This window comes from Nicotiana tabacum, chromosome 16 (assembly GCF_000715075.1).
Source record: "Nicotiana tabacum cultivar K326 chromosome 16, ASM71507v2, whole genome shotgun sequence".
NCBI lineage: Eukaryota > Viridiplantae > Streptophyta > Magnoliopsida > Solanales > Solanaceae > Nicotiana > Nicotiana tabacum.
In genome coordinates this window covers 163074818-163094508 of record NC_134095.1, presented here as the reverse complement: position 1 = coordinate 163094508, position 19691 = coordinate 163074818, and the positions used below count along the sequence as shown (strand labels likewise).

The 19691-nt window shown below is 39.4% G+C and overlaps 1 protein-coding gene across 1 annotated transcript; it reads right to left on the bottom strand.

Annotated features, from left to right (window-relative positions):
* Positions 1 to 1331: 1331 nt before the first annotated feature.
* LOC107761489 (putative F-box protein At1g32420) lies at positions 1332 to 5084 on the bottom strand. The gene is made up of 2 exons (XM_016579706.2): positions 3657 to 5084; positions 1332 to 1608 (listed from the first exon to the last, which is right to left on the bottom strand). The coding sequence occupies exons 1-2, from the start codon at positions 4871 to 4873 to the stop codon at positions 1575 to 1577; spliced, it is 1251 nt and encodes a 416-aa protein (XP_016435192.1). The 5' UTR covers positions 4874 to 5084; the 3' UTR covers positions 1332 to 1574.
* Between the last annotated feature and the right edge of the window lie 14607 nt (positions 5085 to 19691).

Sequence of the window (19691 nt, the reverse complement as noted above, 5' to 3'; positions counted from 1 at the left end):
TTAGTATTTTCATTTTTGTTCATTTTCATCTTTTTTTGTTGGGCCCATTTTGGCCTTGTATAATGTGCGGCTGTTGCGCACGTATATATAAATAAAAAAGTTGTTTCGCCTTTGTATATCCTTTGATTTTCTTTCCCTTCCCCTTACTTGTTACATCTTTTTGTTTTGGCGAAAACCTTCGGAGTTTTGTGTGGCGAGTCCCTAATTTTGCGATTTAGAAATCCGACCTTGATCGGATCGAGTAGGGTCTCGTCACGTGAGTACGAATGGAGTTGCTTCGGACTCCTTGAAACGTACCGTAGAAATAGTTTGGCGGCAACGATTCGCCGGTGGCCGGAGAGGCCCTATTTTTCCTGCCTTCTTCACTCATCCTTTCCACCGAGATAGAGATCGAGTAACAAGTTAGGGTTTCGGGATCAAAACGAAGTCGTATTATTGCTGACGCCAATTGACAGAATCAGATCGTTGTGGCGGTGTGATCATTGATTTTGCGGTCTTTGATTTGTGGTGCACTGACGGTTTGCTGATATATATTTCAGCTTGGCTTAGCTGGTAAGTTTCACGCCCACGCGTGGATATAAAAATTTGTCTTGATATAAGTTTATATAGTCAATAAAAACCAAGTTTTTTATGGAATCAATTTTTACGCTATGTTATGATATATGTTCTTTATAATAGCACTTTTCGATAATAACCAAAAAATTCTAAACAAATAAAGCTATTATAGAGAGATTTAACTGTATTTATGGAATTTACGACTGTTGTTATTCTCTTCTAACCCAGCCACCCAGGTTATTCACACGTGATAAGGTTTGTGCCAAACTATAATATAATCAACTGAGACAATTTATTAGTAACACTGTCATTATATTAATTTTGTAAGGTTAACACGAGATTTGGTTGATCAATGACTTAGGCTTTACAGTATACTCTTTTTGTCATTTTACATGACACAGTTTTTACTTTTTAATCCGTTTAAAGATGATAAACACCTTTCTCTATTTCAAAACTATCTTAGTTTTAGTGAATGGCGTGACATCTATATAATTCCACAAGTAGAGTTTGGAAGAGTAATGTGTACGCAAACCTTACTCCTACCTTAAAATTCTTTCTATTTAAAAACTCTATTAAAGTCGCACCAGAGTCCACATATGCAAAGAATTACAAACCAAAAAGAACATTCAAATCGCACCAGAGTCCACATTTGGAAAGAATTATGAATAAAAAAGAAAATTACTTATGGGAAGGAACAAAAATTGAGTGAAGACACTCACATGGAACACACTGTAAGACCTTATGAAGCAAAAAAGATAACTTGAGCATATTAGACGCAAACATAAACCCACCATTGCTTACTCAAGCACAAGTTGATCAGTGCAAAATAGTTGACAATCTGATACAAAGTAGCTGAGACGAATTATACTCTTTAATATGAACATGAGAGGGACCAGGAACTACATACATTGCTAGTATTTCCTAACTAAAAGTATGTCAAAAAGTTTTTCATGCCGCAAAAAGGGGCAGCCAAAATGTCTTTTATGCAATCCTATATAGCCAAGTCAAGCTTCTGAGGGTCAAGTGGTAGTGACCTTTATATTCATGCCAGCCCTACATTATCAAGAAAAATAATGTCAGTAAGTTTCTTCGAATATCTAATCTATCAAGTCAAAATTATATTGATTTGAGAGAGAAATCCCGCACACTAGTTCAATATCAAAAATACTCCAAAGATATACAAACACAAAAATGTTCCACTAAACGTACTAGCAAAGATTTAAAAGATAATGTATCCAGAAATTCTAAATGTCCAATGCATAATGCTAATTTGCTAATACATAAACCTAATACTTTCAAGAGAATCAAAATTATATTTCAAACAGAAGCACCTCTGCTATTGTCCCCGGTCCACTCATTTCCATTTCGAAAATGCTCCTCATGCCATGCACCAAATAGCTTAGAATATTATGTCTAGAATAAGATCCCAAAGTAACTACAAGTCAATTCATTTATTAAAGACTGCAAGACACAAGTGAACCAAGGAGGAAAGACGAGGACAGGATAGCAAGACTAGGAAGTTTATAAGCAATTGAAACACAAAACTGGAAATTCAAGGTGAGAAGGCCGAAAGATTGCAACTTGAAGGAGCAAATAATTAAATGAAGAGAAGATTCTTTCATATGAAGAGAGAACCTCTTACACTGGCTGTCAAACTAAAGCTATATCCTTGAGCTATCAAAAGCAAATATATGGATGTGTTGCACTACATTAAGAGAGTGCACATTCGTCCAATACGGTTAGCAATGACACAAGTAGCCAAGCTTTTCATTGATTATAAGCTTTAGTTCATCAACACTAACATCTATAAGACTAACATCTGTACTTGCATATTCAAGTATAAAAGTTCATGGATCAGGAATGAAGAATTTTTTTGAAAACACTCACCAAAAACAAGAAAAAGAGCACCAGAAACAGAAAGCGCAAAACCTCTGGCTCGGTTGACTAGATAGGTAACACAACTGTTGCAATCACCAATAGGACACGGTTTTATTAGTTTTTTCTTTTCTTTTGAAGACTTGGTTCTGTTAGTTAGAGCGATCCAGCAATCCAAATGCATTATTTCAGTGAAACTATGTTTTTCTGCTCTTTCTTACAAGTAATTGTTATAATGCTTATGGAACAAACTACCTCAGAGTTTTACAGTGTCAACAAATAGAAATTTATATATCTGCAGATAGATATATAACTTCAAGGATCTAGCAATCATATTACTATGTCTATTGTCCTAGTTGTCTCTTCGTAATGAAGTTATTGGATATCGACCTCAACACAACTGATGCTCCAACAAGCAAACACTACGAAAGCTCTCTGATCATTTAAATGTTTCTGTTGACGAAAAGGAAGATCTTGTATTGTCAGAAAATAAATGGGGTGAACAGGAAGTTGAGATCTTCTGGAAACACTCTCGACACGCACGATGCATCTTTGAAGCCAAGCCTACATCTTTTCAAACAATTCCCACTATGAAAGACATGAAAGGGAGAAAATAGTTTTCAAGTGGGACTCGAAAAGGAAGCATTTTAGCTCTTCTTTCATACTTCTATGTGCACATGTAAGCCACCCTAAAAGAGAGCTTCTCTTATTTTGAGTTGCAGTACCGTGTGGCATCTCTATTTATTCCCCTTATTTCCACCAATTTCAACTAGTAATCCAAGAAGTTGTTTGGCTGACTAACCATAAAATTGGAAGTGGACTGGGAAAGTGCATACAGTGAGAGACATTTATATTGTGACTGATTCCACACCACAAAGCTATTTACAAAAATACACTTTCTTAGATGGGAGATGAAAAGAAAACTTGTTAGTTGGCCATATTTGCTTTCCAGAACCACAGCAGCAACTGAAAAACATCTCCACTAATTGCGTAGAGTTAAGTAAAAACGATCACAGAGTTAGTTCACGTAGTAAACTAATGCATCACAGATTCACAGTCAATCTGCTTTGTTTCACCAGGTGCCCACAACATACACATAAGCACATAAGGATAAGAACAAAACAAAAGTGCAACATCTCAAAATGGGATCAGACTTGACAATCAACACAAAGCAAGCACATAACAACTTAAGATATAATTGAAAAGACAAAAGTTGATCACCGCACTTTAGGAGGTTTTCACGTGCTAATTTATCTCTAGCAGCTTGCTTCTTAACTGGTAGCATCCCTTCAATCAGAACTAAGCTCTCTGAATAGTTGAAAATCATGGACGAACCGCTATTAGCATTATCGATGCACAATTTTGCCTTAACAGAACTAGTCATCGGATCAAAGAGGAACAACACGCCATTCTCATCATAAGCAACAATGTTACCATTCCTCAAACAGCCAATAATTCTGTCGAACCCGAATAACACTCCAACATTGCGTTTCTTGCTCCAACCATCTTCATCATCCATTACCCAAATATCAACATTATATTTGTCTGCTTTCTCCCACATTAACATACCAAGAGAATCCTCCAAATTCACAAGATACCCCTTAGTCTCCCGTCTCATTCCAGGCATAGGTAACCTGTCAAATACTTTCTTACTCAGATCAAAATACACCAATACCTCACGTGACCCATACGCATCCTCAAGCAGAGCACTCCAATAAGGCACCCCTTTAATGATCAGATTGCAAGAAAGCCCAAGAACTCGAAACCCCACCTCATTTGGCGCCCTCTCCCAGCTGAAACTCTTGGTTGAAAACATTTCCACTTCATCCGCAATCACAGTTTCTGGTCCGAAACGCTTAAGACTCAAGACCAAGAAGTTATTCTCTTGTGAATCGTACGCCAACCCGATGGAAACAGAAGAATGCGCTTCCATAATGGGTTCGCGTTTCGAAAGCGGCACAGTCCTAGACTGCCTCATAGCTGGGTTCCAAAGAGTAATGACATCACCCCAAGGTGGCTGACAAAGGCACACAATGCCATTGCAAGAACCCACAACCACCATACTTTTCAAGATGAAAGGGAAAGGGTTATCAAGTTCCACAACTGATGATGACTCGGGGGACAGGTTGATTAGTGAGAGTAGATGATCATAGGACTTGAGATGGCGAGTGTGTAAAAGAACGGGTGAAGAACCGGTACTGGGCTGCAAAGAAGAGGAATGGCGGAAATGGGTGGCTATGAATTTGGGTTTGGAAATGAGTTTTCGCCATGGCTTGCAAACGCACCTGAATTGTAAAAGGGTCTTCACAGGGAGACGAGAAAGGATATTAATGATGATTTCTCTTCGGAAAATGCAGTTGCATGTTGCGTCTGGAGCTCTGTTTTTTGTTTTTTGGGATTTACCTTTCTTTTTCCCCTTTCCTTTGCCTTTAGACGGCGGCATTTTAGCTGGGAATTAAGTGGCCGGAGGTTGAAGATGACGAAAGGCCTTTGTGATCGACAGAGAGAACTGGGGATTTGGACAGCCTAGTAGTCTTGTCAAAGAAGAGAGGAAGAGGGTTTTAGAGGGTTTTGGATATAAGGTGAAAACTGAAAAGCAATTGTGTAGAATATACTTACACGTTCAGATTAATGATTGTTTAACAATGGAATAGTCCTCTTTTCCTTCTTATTTGGCACCATCTCGTCTTAAATAATTTTTGTACTAACGACGATATCGTCTTAAATAGAGTACTTGCATTTATCTTTTTTGGTTAAACTGTCAAAGTAATAGTATTTACATCCGCTGCCTCATTTGGACTCTAGAGCTAGACCCTATTCTAAAAACTTTCTAACTAAACGGATAACACATTTCCTACTACATTTACAATTAACTCATTTTAACTAGGAAAATTCTTCACTCTTTTCGGGTCTTTGTGTCACTTTGCTTCACTCTGCCCGTCCTCTGATGTGCAATTCCAGCACAATGTCTTTAATCCTCTGAGTGCAAGCCATCATCTTTTCTTGGAACCTTCTTTGATTGCTCTCTGTCCAGACGTGGTAGACTACTGCTGTAAATAGGAATATTAGTATATCACCTCTAACTTTGCTGGCAGTCCTTCTTTTTATCCATTCAATTTCCTCTTTTCAGCTACCAATTTGATGTTTTCCTCCTATCCACTGCAGTAATGTAGCCCATATTGCTCTGGAGTAATCACACACAAACATCATATATTCCATTGTCTCCTCCACACTCTTTCCACATAGTACACAGTCGCTTGCTACTGATATTCCCCATCTCCTTAGTTGATCAACCGTGGCTAATCTTCGATGTAATGCCAACCATAGTATGAACTGGTGTTTTGGCATTGCTTTGGATCCTGTTGTTACTCCCTTTCAAGGACTCTTCTGATACTAAGGTCTCATAGCAATATATAGCTGCTTGATGCTGAACTTCCCTTGCCTATAGTATATGCTCAATTCAGCAGCTGGGTGCTTTTCAATGAACCAGTCCTTGATATCGAAATCTTCCTAACAAGCCAACATGCCCGTTTAGGAGTATCCATTGTCATGACATTTTGCTCTTTAATGTAGAAGCTATGGATCGGTTGGATCCACAGGGTGTCGTTCTTTTCACTAATAGCCCACAACAGTTTGCACAAGACAGCCTTATTCCATAGATGAATATCCAGAACATTTAGTCCACCTGCTGAGAATGGCATACAAATTGTGTCTTATGCAATTAAGGCTTAGATGGTTCACTACTTCCTGTCCACAGGAAGGTTCTGCATGTGTAACTATTAGCTTGATAATCTTCTTTGGCAATAGAAACACCTGCGCCCAATATGTCTGCATTTCAAATATCACACTCTTAGTAGTTGAAGCTTTCCACTGTATGAGAGGAACTTAGCAGTCCAACAGTTAATCCTAATAGTGATCTTCTCAATCAATGACACATTGTTGAACAATCAATTTCTTTGAAGACAATGGTACTCCAAGATATTTAAATGGTAGCTCCCCTAGTGTGAATTGCATCACTTCTAAAGTCATTTCTTTGAATTCCTTTGTGACACCAGCAATGTATAGAGCACCCTTCTCCATATTAGCCTTAAGACCTGACACCTCAGATGTGATGACCCAAAAGGTCATCTCATGTTTTAGGACCCAATTCGGGGTTTCAAGGTCTTTAAAACCTTATTTTCTTCTTTATCGATTTGCGTACGCAGTCCGAGCACGTTTCCGGAATGCCTTTATGTGAAATTTAAGAAAAGTATTGAGTTTGCCTTTAAAAATTGATTTAAGTTGACTCCGGTCAATATTTTGAGTAAACGGACCCGGACCCATGATTTGACGGTCTCGGATGGTCCGTAGTAAAATATGAGACCTGGGCGTATGCCCGAAATCGAATTCCGAGGTCCGTAACCCGAGAAATGAATCTTAGAAGAAATTATTAACTGAAAAATATAATAGTTTTTAGAAATGGAATAATGTTTGAACTTATTGGTATCGGGCCCGTATTTTGGTTCTGGAGACCGATACAGGTCCGTTATAATATTTTAACCTTATCTATGAAATTTGATGAAAAACAGAAGTAATTTGACGTGATTCGGACCTTTGGTTGAGAAAATATGAAGTTTGAAGCTATCTTAAAAATTTCATGTGTTTTGGTATTGAATTCATAGTTTTAGGTGTTATTTTGGCGATTTGATCACATAAACAAGTTCGTATGATGTTTTAATACTTGTGCTCATGTTTGGTTTGGAGCCCCGAGGGCTCGGGTGAGTTTTGTTTCGGACTTGGGAAAAAATGTTGCAGGTCTTCAGTTTTGGTGTTGGCCTCTAATCTCGCAATTGCGAGACCAGAGTTCGCATTTGCGAAGCCTGACATTGTTGCAATTCCGAGCCACTCATCGCAAATACGAAGAGTAGCTGGGCCAATAGTCTTCGCAATTGCAAAGAACGCTTCGCATTTGCAAAGTAAAGCTGGGAGGGGTATTGGTCGCAAATGCGATCATTTAGTCGCATTTGCGGAGGATCATGTTCGCATTTGCTAAGGAAGCAGAAATGTGAGGGTTCACATTTGCGATACTTTCCTCCCATTTGCGATCTTCACAAATACGAAGCTCAGGTCGCAAATGCGACATCTGCAGCTGAGTAAAAGGGTCTTGGACGAGATTTTTCATTCATTCCTCAAATTTTCAAAACCTAAACTCCAAGAGCCGATTTTCCTATAGGAAGTTCTTCCCTAAATCATAGGTAAATGATTCTTAACTCATTTCCTTCAATCTATTTCATCTTTTTACAAGATTTCATCACAAAATCTAGGGATTTTCATGGGAACCCATATGGTGTTTTTGGGTAGACTTTAGGAATTTTGAAATTTGGGGATTTACACCTCATGTTGAGGTCGGGTTCCAAAATCAATTGCATATACGGGCTCGGGGGTGAATGGGTAATCGAGTTTTGGTCCGAACTTTGAGTTTTGACCAAGCGGGCCCGAGGTCGGTTTTGACTTTTTGGGAAAAATGTTGGAATATCTATAATCATGCATTAGAATTAGTTTCTTTGGCGTTAATTGATGTTAATTATGTATAGATACGAGCGGATTGGAAGTGGAAACTAAGGAAAAAACAGTATTTAAGGCTTAAGTTTGGACGTAGAATCGAGGTAAGTGTCGTGGCTAATCTTAGCATGAGGGATTAGGTGTTGGTACCTTATTTTCTACTTGTTTAGTTGTTAAGTATGATGTATAGGTATGGTGACAAGTATCTATGCGTCGTTGTTGGGTCATAGCATGCGAGTGAGTCTTATACTTGTGACCGTTGTGTTTCTTTGTACGTATTGTTCCTGCTTAAACTAGTTATTACTCATGTTAAACAAGTCTTATTATGTTTTTCCTGGTTTTGGATATTGGTTGAGTATTGGCTCCAGTTGAGATTTCTGTTGTGAAATTAAGTGATGAAACGAAGTTGTTTGATTGTGATGCCCTTGCCGGGTTGTTATTATTTATGTTGTTTCTTATGGTGAGGAAGAGTGGTAAAGCATGAAGGGTGATGTCGTGCACATTTATTTTATTCATATGGTGAGGAAGAGTGATAAAGCACGAAGGCTGATGCAGTGCACTGCCGTGCAAATTTCTATTATTCATATGGTGAGGAAGAGTGATAAAAAACGAAGGGTGATGCCGTGCACATTTCTATTATTGATTGCATGGTGAGGATTGAGAGTAAAAGCACGAAGGGTGATGCCGTGCATTTTTTGTTTGTTGTGTTTATTTGTTGTTATCGGTTCAAGTGTACTAGCTGTTTAGATTCCTTTACTGCTGTAATTCTGTATGTTGGAACCCCTATAGCATGTTGACCTTCCCATTCATTTCTACTTAGCTTTTATTACTTGTTATTTTGTTAGTATATTGTTTAACTGCACAGGTTTATGTTGTTTGTCATGTCCTAGCCTCGTCACTACTTCGCCGAGGTTAGGCTCGGCACTTACTAGTACATGGAGTTGGTTGTACTGATACTGCACTCTGCACTTTCTGTGCTGATCCTGGTACTGGACCATAGTGATCAGAGGTTGAGGTTGCTGCCTTCAGTCAACAGGAGACCCAAGGTAGATCTGCCGGCGTTCGCAGACCCTGGAGTCCCCTTCCCTCTATCTTAGTTCCCGTTGTCTTTCATTCCGAAAAATAGTTGTATTTTCCTTTAAAGCAGTATTTGTAAAAATTCTTAGATGTTCGTGAATTGTCATCAGATCATTGGGGTAGTCATGTTTTAGAGTTTTGAACTGTTATAAAATTTCCGCACTTCATATTTGTTTAGCTTTAATTAATGTTTATTACTGTTTTGGTTAATGATTAATGTGTTAGAATTGTATTTGTTGGCTTGCCTAGCATTCAAGAGTTAGGCGTCATCACGATCCCGACGGTGGGAAACCTGGGTCGTCACAAGTTGGTATCAGAGCATTAGGTTGCCTTGGTCTCACAATTCACGAACAAGCTGGGTAGAGTTTGAAGGATCGGTACGGAGATGTCTGTTCTTATCCCCTAGAGGCGACAGAGTGTAGGAATAACTTCACATCTATTCTTCTCTGTCGTGCGATTTGATTTCTTAATGCTAATTGAAACTTCTACTCTGTTCTTTTGCAAATGGCGAGAACATGTACCACTTTATCAACTGATCAGCAGCCCGAGCCCCTAGTGGCAGCTCCTACGCGGGGTAGAGGACGAGGTTGAGGCCTTGCTAGAGGCCGAGGCAGGGGTAGGGTTCAACTAGAGCTCGAACAACAACACCAGCGGCGGAGCTATAGGTAGAGTTTGATGATGAGGTTCCGGCCCATACCGTTCCAGTAGGTCCAGTTCAGGTTCCTGAGGGTTTATAGCTACCCCGGTACTTCAGGATGCTTTGGTCTGACTATTGGGCCTTATAGAGAGTGTTACTCAGGCCGACGTACTTCCTGTAGCACCAGCCGTCTCTCAAGCTGGGGGAGGAGCACAGACTCCCGCTACTCACATACCGGGGCAGATGGCTCCTCCGTTTCAGACTCCAGCAGCTCAGACAGTTGGGGTAGTTCCTCCGGGTGTTATAGCACAGACCAGTGATGGATCATGTATGTCTTTTGAGGCCATGTGGAGGTTGGACAGGTGCACCAAGCTCTTCACTACTACCTATGGCGGTACATCTTCAGAGGATCCTCAGGACTATTTGGACAGTTGTCACGAGGTTCTACGGAACATTGGGGTTGGTGGAGACCAACGGGGTCGACTTTGCTGCTTTTCATCTATCAGGTTCCACCAAGAAATGGTAGAGGGATTTTTGTTTGGCTAGACCTGCTGGGTCACCTGCTTTGACTTGGGATCAATTCTCTCAGCTATTTCTGGAGAACTTCCCTTTGATCACTTAGAAAGAGGACTATCGGAAGCGGTTTGTGCGCCTCCAACAGGGTTCTATGACCGTCACTCAGTATGAGACCAGATTTATTGACTTGGCCCGTTATGCTCTTCTTATACTTCCCACCGAGAGAGAGAGGGTAAGAAGGTTTATTGAGGGACTTGCTCAGCCTATCAGATTGCAGATGGCTAAGGAGTTAGGGAGTGAGATTTCTTTTAAGGATGCGGCCAATGTGGCCAGGCGAGTTGAGATGGTTTTAGATCAGGGGTGGTCAGGGGTCTGACAAGAGGCCCCATCATTCTGGCAGTTTCAGTGGTACCTCGTACAGAGGCAGGGAATTTTTGGTAGATGCCATCCTTCCAAGCCGTTTCATTTAGCACTTCAGACTTGTCACGGTGCTCTAGGGGGCCGCGACCATCATATGCAGTATTCTGATTAGCTACCCTGCAGTGCACCACCAGTTCCTATCAGTGCACCTCCGCTTTAGAGTTTTTAGGGTGGTTACTTCGGCTGTCAGGATCAGTTTCAGGGTCAGCATTCTCAGTAGCCGAAGTCTTGTTATACTTGTGGTGAGCCGAGGCACATTGCTAGATTTTTCCCTCAAGCCTCGAGAAGTTCTCAGCATCAGGGTTTTTGTGCCGTAGTTCCGGCACCGGATGTTCCACCGCCCGCTCAACCAGCTAGAGGTAGGGGTCAGACAGCTAAAGGTGGAGGTTGAGGTGTTAGAGGTGGAGGTCAAGCCGCTAGAGGTGGAGGTCAAGCCGCTAGAGGTGGAGGCCAGCCAACAAGAGGCCATCCGAGGGATGTAGTTAAAAGTAGTAGGGCCCAGGCCCGATGTTATGCTATTCTAGCCAGGCCTGAGGCCGAATCCTCCGATGTAGTTATCAAAGGTACGGTTTCAGTTTGCATTAGAGATGCTTCAATTCTATTTGATCCAGGGTCTACATACTCCTATTTGTCATCTTATTTTGCCCCATATTTGGTTGTGCCTCGTGATTCTTTGAGTGCTCCCATGTATGTGTCCACGCCAGTATGAGATTCTATTGTTGTAGACCGTGTCTATCGTTCGTGCGTGGTTGTTATTGGGCATCATGAGACTAGTGTAGACCTCCTACTTCTCGATATGGTTGGCTTCGATGTTATTTTGGGGATGGTTTGGTTGTCACCTTATCATGCTATATTGGAAGGTCATGCCAAGACCGCGGCCTTAGCTTTGCCGGGGTCGTCTCGATTGGAGTGGAGAGGGACTCCTAGTCATTCTACCAGTCGGGTTATCTCTTATATGAAGGCTCGACGTATGTCGAGAAGGGGTGTTTGGCTTATTTGGCTTATGTTTGTGATTCGAGTGCTGAGGTTCCTTCTATGGATTCTGTGCCAGTTGTTTGGGAGTTTCCAGAGGTATTTCCTGCAAACCTGTCGGGGATGCCACTCGACAGGGATATTGACTTTTGCATTGATTTGGCTTCGGTCACTCAACACATTTCTATTCCTCCATATCGTATGGCCCTGCCAAAGTTGAAAGAATTGAAGGAGCAATTGCAAGATTTGATTGATAAGGGCTTCATTAGGCCCAGTGTCTCGCTTTGAGGTGCGTCAGTGTTGTTTGTTAAGAAGAAGGATGGATCGATGAGGATGTGTATAGATTATCGGCAGTTGAAAAAAATCACCATCAAGAACATGTATCCATTGTCGAAGATTGATTATTTCTTTGATCAGATTCAGGGTGCCAAGGTATTTTCGAAGATTGATTTGAGGTCTGGCTACCATCAGTTGAGGATTAGGGCATCCAATATCCCTAACACAGCTTTTCGCACTCGGTACGGGCATTATGAGTTTCTAGTGATTTCATTTGAGTTGACAAATGCCCCAGCAACATTTAAGGATTTGATGAACCGGGTGTTCAAGCCTTATCTGGATTCCTTTGTGATTGTGTTCATTGATGATATCTTGATCTACTCCCGCAGTCAAGAGGAGCACGAGCAGCATCTTCGGATTGTTCATCAGACTCTGAGAGACAGCCAGTTATATGCCAAGTTTTCAAAATGTGAGTTTTGGTTGAGTTCAATTGCTTTCTTGGGTCACGTTGTATCAGCAGAGGGTATTCATGTGGATCCTAAGAAGATTGAGATAGTCAAGGATTGGCCTAGAACCACATCACCTACAAAGATCCAAAGTTTCTTGGATTTGGTGGGTTATTACCATCGGTTTATGGAGGGGTTTTCATATATAGCAGCCCCGATGACCAGGTTGACCCAGAAGGGTGTCCAGTTCAGATGGCCGGACGAGTATGAGGGGAGCTTTCAGAAGCTCAAGACAGCTTTGACCACGACACCGGTGTTGGTGCTGCCCACAACTCCAGGGCCATATATAGTATATTGTGATGCTTCTCGTATTGGACTTGGTGCAGTGTTCATGCTGAAAGACAAGGTTATTGCATATGTTTCACGTCAGTTGAAGATTCACGAGAAGAATTATCCAGTTCATAACTTGTGTCACGACCCAAACCGATGGGTCGCGACGGGCACCCAATACCTTACTCAACCGGGTACCAACATAACGTATCTTTCATATCATTTTATCATAGGTAAATGAACCGGAGTAAAGCATGAAGGAATACAAACTTATACATATAAAGTACGGCCCTATGAGGCCAGCGTGATATTTGATATACTCGAAGCATAGGCCGACAAAACCATACAAGTATCTGTATACATGACATCTGTCTACAAGCCTCTAAGAATACATAATATCATAAAGGTCGGGACATGGTCCCGCCATACCAATCAATGCATTTACTAATTATACTGACCAAAGAAGCAACTTCGGAGCAAATGGAGCCCACCAACACCTTCCACTAAGCTGATAGCCTACTTGGAGGGCTCTCGACCTATCTATCGGGACCGACAGGCATGAAACGCAGCATCCCCAAGCAAAAAAGGATGTCAGTACAAATAATGTACCGAGTATGTAAGGAATGAAAATCAATAACTAGTAGACATGAGAGAAACATGGAGTAAAAGACTCAACATGTATATCTGAATAACTCTGTGAATCATTTAATATAATAATGTCGTGCATATGCATATAAATGTCATACCATGCAAGGGTATATGCGTTCATAACATCATTGAGCCTCTGAGGACATCTCATCATATCATCTCGGCTACTGTGGGCAAATCATCAACATATACCAGCTGATCAGGTGCTGGTGCGTATATAACACCGTAACCTTTTCCCATATCCCATATAAATATAATATACATATATACGTGTATATAACGGTATCTAGTCATGGGTCAATGTAAATGAATGCAATGCATGAGAAGTACATCAATAAAATCTTTCGGAGTGTCATAAGATCATTATACCTTTGAGTAATATCATGAAACAAACACCATCAACATACATAATATCTCATTTCCGAGTTTTCATCAAATTACTTATGTCGTACCTTTACGTACGAAAATATGGGGTGTAACATCATTCCCCACTTTGGGACATTTGTCCTCGAATGTTGACTGATGCACTTATCATTCTCATAACCCATAGGTCTTGCCAATTCTTTAGTACTCTTCTTTCCATTTAGGAGACTGTGCATTGAACAAATCCAAAGGCCAAGGCATTCCACCTTTTAGGCCTCTTTCTCACACCACGACTTGTGGTCAGAATCTGTTTCTATCTTATGTCATGCGGCCTGTCGCACCTCCTTTTTACCGCGCCCGCGGGGGCGCGTGGGGAGTTTTCTCCAATTGAAGGACAGTCGAAACGGGATTTGTTTATTTGTTTCAGAGTCGCCACCTGGGAATTTTAAGGCGTCCCAAGTCACCAATTTTAATCCCTGAATCGAGGAGAATATGACTCTGTTTATTATTCTGCGAACCAGAAATCCTGAGTAAGGAATTCTGTTAATCCGGAAGAAGGTGTTAGGCATTTCCGAATTCCGTGGTTCTAGCACGGTCGCTTAACTGTTTTTATTATTGGCTTAATTATCTTGATTTTTTATTAAATACTTTTTGTTACGTGATTTTTCTACCGCTTTTACTTATTGTGATTAAGGACCCTTCTTTGAATCGAATTACGCGTACGTATATTCGTGTTATAAACTTAAAAATGTGGAATTGTGTCACGCGTACGTGTACACAATAACTTTTGATAATATATTTATTAAGCAATCATTTTTTCGAAATTGTGTTGAATCAAGAATATTTGTTTTTCTTAAATATTGAACCGCACATCGCGGGTTTTTATGAAATTAATTTAACGCCTTTGAAAAAATCCTTTTATTAAATATTCGCTCGAAATTGCGCGTACGCATAATCCGAATTTTGCTTTTTAAAAAATATAATCAGGGTACGCGAACGTATCCCTAATTGCGCAAAATATTTGTAATGATATTAGGGATTTTTCCACAAATTGTTTGTTGTACCTACACATTTTATATGAAAATAATGAGAAATTCATATTCAAGGGATGTCTTTAAATTCTTTTAAAAGAAATTCACAATTTTTAAATATTGCCCGTTGACTATAATTTCCGAGTGTTAATTATGTTCATCCCAAGACTATTCAAATTCACAGTGAAAGGATAAAAATTTGATTTTTAGCAAATACAACATATATATGTATGCCAAAGAATGAATTGTATATGAAACTAACAAATTCTATTTCTAATTACCATTGATATAAAATGTTGCAATTGGTGCTTATACATCTCGTTTCATTCTCATATACTCGCTTTTAATCTAATAGGCCTAATTATTTGGTCAATTTGTTTTATGAAGGTAGATAGGCATCGAGTTTATAGGAAAGGAGTTATTATACAAGTTAATTCAATAAAATTACCTTACATGCAACCTAACTGTATGTCGTAAACATTCATAACGTTTTAACATCGTAACAAGCTATATCATATCACCTTTCACCAACGTTTATACACACATCTATTATCTTTATAAAAATATACCATCAATACCATCTTAACCTTTTTTAACAACAAGAGTTAGTAATGTAATTTTCTTGATATTTCTACATTACTCTTTACTTAGCTAACAACACCATAAAATTTAAATAATGGCCCACTTTATGCCATGTTTCCTACCTTGACAATCTTAATCACAACTATACTTTAATGAAAATTTAGAAAATTAACCTTGTTACAACACTTATACAATCTTCAATAAAGGATATTTAACTTACAGTCATCCTATCAACATATACTACTTATTTGATCCAGAAACAAAACTGAATTTTTAATTAAAGAGCTTAAATGAATAAAGATATTATTACAATTCAAGCTTCATTTATCTGTCATACTGAATCTCTTTCCAACATAGAATTTAAAAGGATATGTACCTGGAAATGGAGGTAGAAGAAGTAAGTTTCAGCAGTTGCAGCAGTAACAAAAACAGCAAAATACCAGTATTCCCACAGATTTGAGCAATAATAAGACCCAAAGAACCCAGATGCACAGTGACAACACTCTTTAGGAAATTTCAGAATTTTTTTTTTAACTGAACAATGATATTGAACAAATCCGAACAGATTTACTGAAAAATAATATCAGATTTCAGTTTTCTTTTCAGTTTCGAATTCCCATTTTTCTGACTTTTTGTTTCTGCTGCTGCATCCGTGTGTGTGTGTGTGACTGTTCTCTTTTGTTTCTTTTCTGTTTCTTTCTTCTCTCTTTTAAAAAAAACTATCACTGAAAACTGATATTCAGTCCTAACATCTCTATCTGAAAACTGATTTCTCTTTCTCTCCAAATTCCTTCTTCAAAATCTGATCTTAAAATCTGTTTTTTCTTTCTTTCTATCTTCCTTTTTCAGATTTCTGTTTCTGCTTGACTTTCCTCTATCAAGATTTTTCTTTTCCCTCTGTATATTTCTTTGTGTCTGAAAAACTCTTCTCTTATCTTACTCTAGGTATATTTTCTTCAACTCTCTTTTTTTTTGTTCTCCAGTCCCCCTCTCTTATACAGGTCTGTCCCTCTTTTAAAAGTGCTGCCCGGACCCCCTTTATCTTTTAAAAACAGAAAATTTCCATTAAAAACTACTTTTTAATACTTTATATGATCCTAACCTGATTTTCAGCAGCCCCCATTATCCCTTATTTCCCATTAGTATCTTAAACTATAGCCACTAACATTACATTATAATACACTAGCACTAACACCCTGTTTTTACTGTTTCATTCCCAGAAATGCCCCTGAAATCCTGATGTTATTACTGAAAAATCAGAACCTACTGCAAAACAGATTCTAAAATCTGTATAAACTTAATTATCTTTCTGATTTACAGCTATAACCAATCCTATTAACCTCCTAACACAATTGTATTTGACCAACTTTTGTAAACTTGAACTCAAACTTGACATTGCAGCAATATTACACTGAATTCAGAACTAACATCATAACAACATATTATTGAAATTATCATAACAATTCAGACTGGACTTAACATTGAACCAAGATCAAACACACACAGGGTCATGGTCAATATACTGACAATGCCCTGTTCAGAAAACAATACGTACACATCATACATTTGAATTTACTGGTTTATTAAACAAGAACTAACTGATTAACAATAACTAATTAACTGGTTATAGTAAAATAATCTATTCAAGACAGGCTGTCTCAGTCAACATTTTCAAAAGCAAGATTCACAATACAACTAATCGACGAACTTAATCGAGTCGATTACACACATTGTAATTAATCACAACCAACAGAAACAATTCACATTCGGATCAAGTAGATAGGTAGGAGACAGAAATGACAGAATTAATCAAAACAAAAATATAAAAAATTAACAAGCTATTAATACAGACAACAATACATGTAGAATATACAAAAGAAATAGAAAAATACTTCTGAATCTTCAAACTTCATACGGACTCGAACTCAATTTGGATTCGGACTTTGTTTGAAATCAAACAGACTTTATTCGAAGTATTCTCAGTTGAGAATACCTCAATTAAAGTCTCTTAGACCTCAACCCTTTACTCGAATCGGAAAAATTCCAAGATTGGAAATTTTTTATGGTTTCAGGTTCTTAGATCTTAAATCCGAACATTTCCGGGCAGATTCGAAGGGAACCAAACATGATACAAGGGTGAGGGTAGCCTAGGGGTCATTTGTGTTAGTTTGAAACGGATCTGAGTTTGTTCTTGTTTGGTCCGAATCTTCAAAAGAAGATTCGAGAAGTTCAGAACTGATTCGAGCCAAACTAACTTCAGATCCATAACAAGGCATGCTAGGGGATACTATGGTGTTAACTAGGGGTTGTTTGGTTTAGATCTAAACTCGGCTCGAATCTTCAAATGAAGATTCGAGAACCTTCAGGAAGATTCGAGCCAAGTGGCTAGCATAACTGGATAGAGGATGTTCAGGGGGTTCTAGGTTGTTAAGGTGGTGACCGGCGGCGTTGATGCCGCCGGGTTTCAGGCGAAGGGGAATAGGGGCGGCTAGGGTTAGGGGTCTGTTTGGGAAGACGATGAACAGGAGAGGATGGGGGGGGGGTGTTTAGTTAGGGGCCGGGGTAAGGGTTTGGGACTTATATAGGGGTGGGGTGGATTGATATCGTCCGTCCGATCAAGTAAGATGAAGGGCCCGGATTAATTCATTAAACCAAACGACGTCGTTTGGTTTAAAGTTGGGGTCGGACTGAATCGGGTCAATGGGTCGGGTTACGGGTTGCGGGTAAAGGCAGGGGATATCAGCCGTTGGTTGGATTTAATCCAACGGCCCTTGATGAGAGGTGACCAAACGACGTCGTTTGGTTCTGGCTTTCGAATTGGACCGGACAGGCTATTTGTATTGGGCTGACGGGGGGGGGGGGGGGTAAATTGATTTGGACCTGGATTTTAATCCAGGTCCAATTTTTTACAACTTGTATATATTTTTTATTTTTTATTTTTCTAATTTAAATTTCTAATTGTAATTACAAAACAATTTAACTTCACAAAAATATATTAATTATTCTGTAACAATTATTTAACACATAGACAAAACATCAATCACACAGTGAAACATTTGAAATAGAACCAATGCATATTATCTCTTAAATTCATAATTAAATCCTATATGCATGCAATATGTATTTTATTTTATTTTTCATTTTATTATGACAATGTAAACACTTACGGACATAACACAAGTATTTAACACCACGCAAAAATTCAAAAATTACACAGTAGAGAAATTTATTTTATTTTTTGATTTATTTTGGCGAAGTTTTCGTAAGGCAAAAATCACGTGCTCACAGCTGCCCCTCTTTGTGCGGAAACTCGAAGAGTTTTCGTGCAAAGATAAAGTGAGCGGATACGAGCGATTTTTGCCCGTTCAAATACTCCGTGGGAAGCATTTTTAGAAAGATTTGACCGAACCTCTGCTTCAAAGGTTTCCTACATATCCTTGGCTATAAAGGAATTAGGTCAATGTAGTTCGGGAAGTTTTGGGTAGCTGGGACTACCGTGGGACTGTGATGTTACTGCTGCTTCGTGCTGTTTTTACTGCTTGCTGACCTCCTTATTACACCTTATTTTAAAGGAAATACAAAAAGCTAAACTAGACTATGGTACATGAATTATAAAAATCTTATCTAGATCATGCCCTTGCGTTTCTTGTTGTCTTGATATCTTGGTGACTCTTGGGCATTTGGCTTATTCCGTATTCCTTTTGGAACTCTTGTTGTTTCTTGCTGGGGATTCTGTTGGACTCCTCTGCTTTATTGATTCTAAGTGTGCTCCTTTTCCATATGAGCGGGCTTTTGATTTCAATTTCATTCCCTCGTTCTTCAGGTGGGTGCCTTGACTGTTTCTTTTCTTTCTTCATCCTCATTCTCCAGGTGGACGCCTGACTTCTTCAATTCTTCATCCTCATTCTCCAGGTGGACGCCTGATTTCTTCAATTTCTTCATCCTCATTCTCCAGGTGGACGCCTGACTTCTTCAATTCTTCATCCTCATTCTCCAGGTGGACGCCTGACTTCTTCTTTTCTCATCCTCATTCTCCAGGTGGACGCCTGACTTCTTTAATTCTTCATCCTCATTCTCCAGGTGGACGCCTGACTTCTTCTTTTCTCATCCTCATTCTCCAGGTGGACGCCTGACTTCTTTAATTCTCATCCTCATTCTCCAGGTGGACGCCTGATTTCTTCAATTCTTATCCTTATTCTCCAGGTGGATGCCTGATTTCTTTTTAACTTCTTATCCTCATTCTCCAGGTGGACGCCTGACTTCTTCAATTCTCATCCTCATTCTCCAGGTGGACGCCTGACTTCTTCAATTCTCATCCTCATTCTTCAGGTGGACGCCTGACTTCTTCAATTATTTATCCTCATTCTCCAGGTGGACGCCTGACTTCTTCAATTCTCATCCTCATTCTCCAGGTGGACGCCT

Coding starts and splice junctions, on each gene's coding strand:
- LOC107761489 (XM_016579706.2), bottom strand. CDS start 4,873: ATGCCGCCGTCTAAAGGCAAAGGAAAGGGGAAAAAGAAAGGTAAATCC. Junction 1,609..3,656: donor GCACGTGAAAACCTCCTAAA/GTGCGGTGATCA, acceptor TTGATAATGTAG/GGCTGGCATGAATATAAAGG.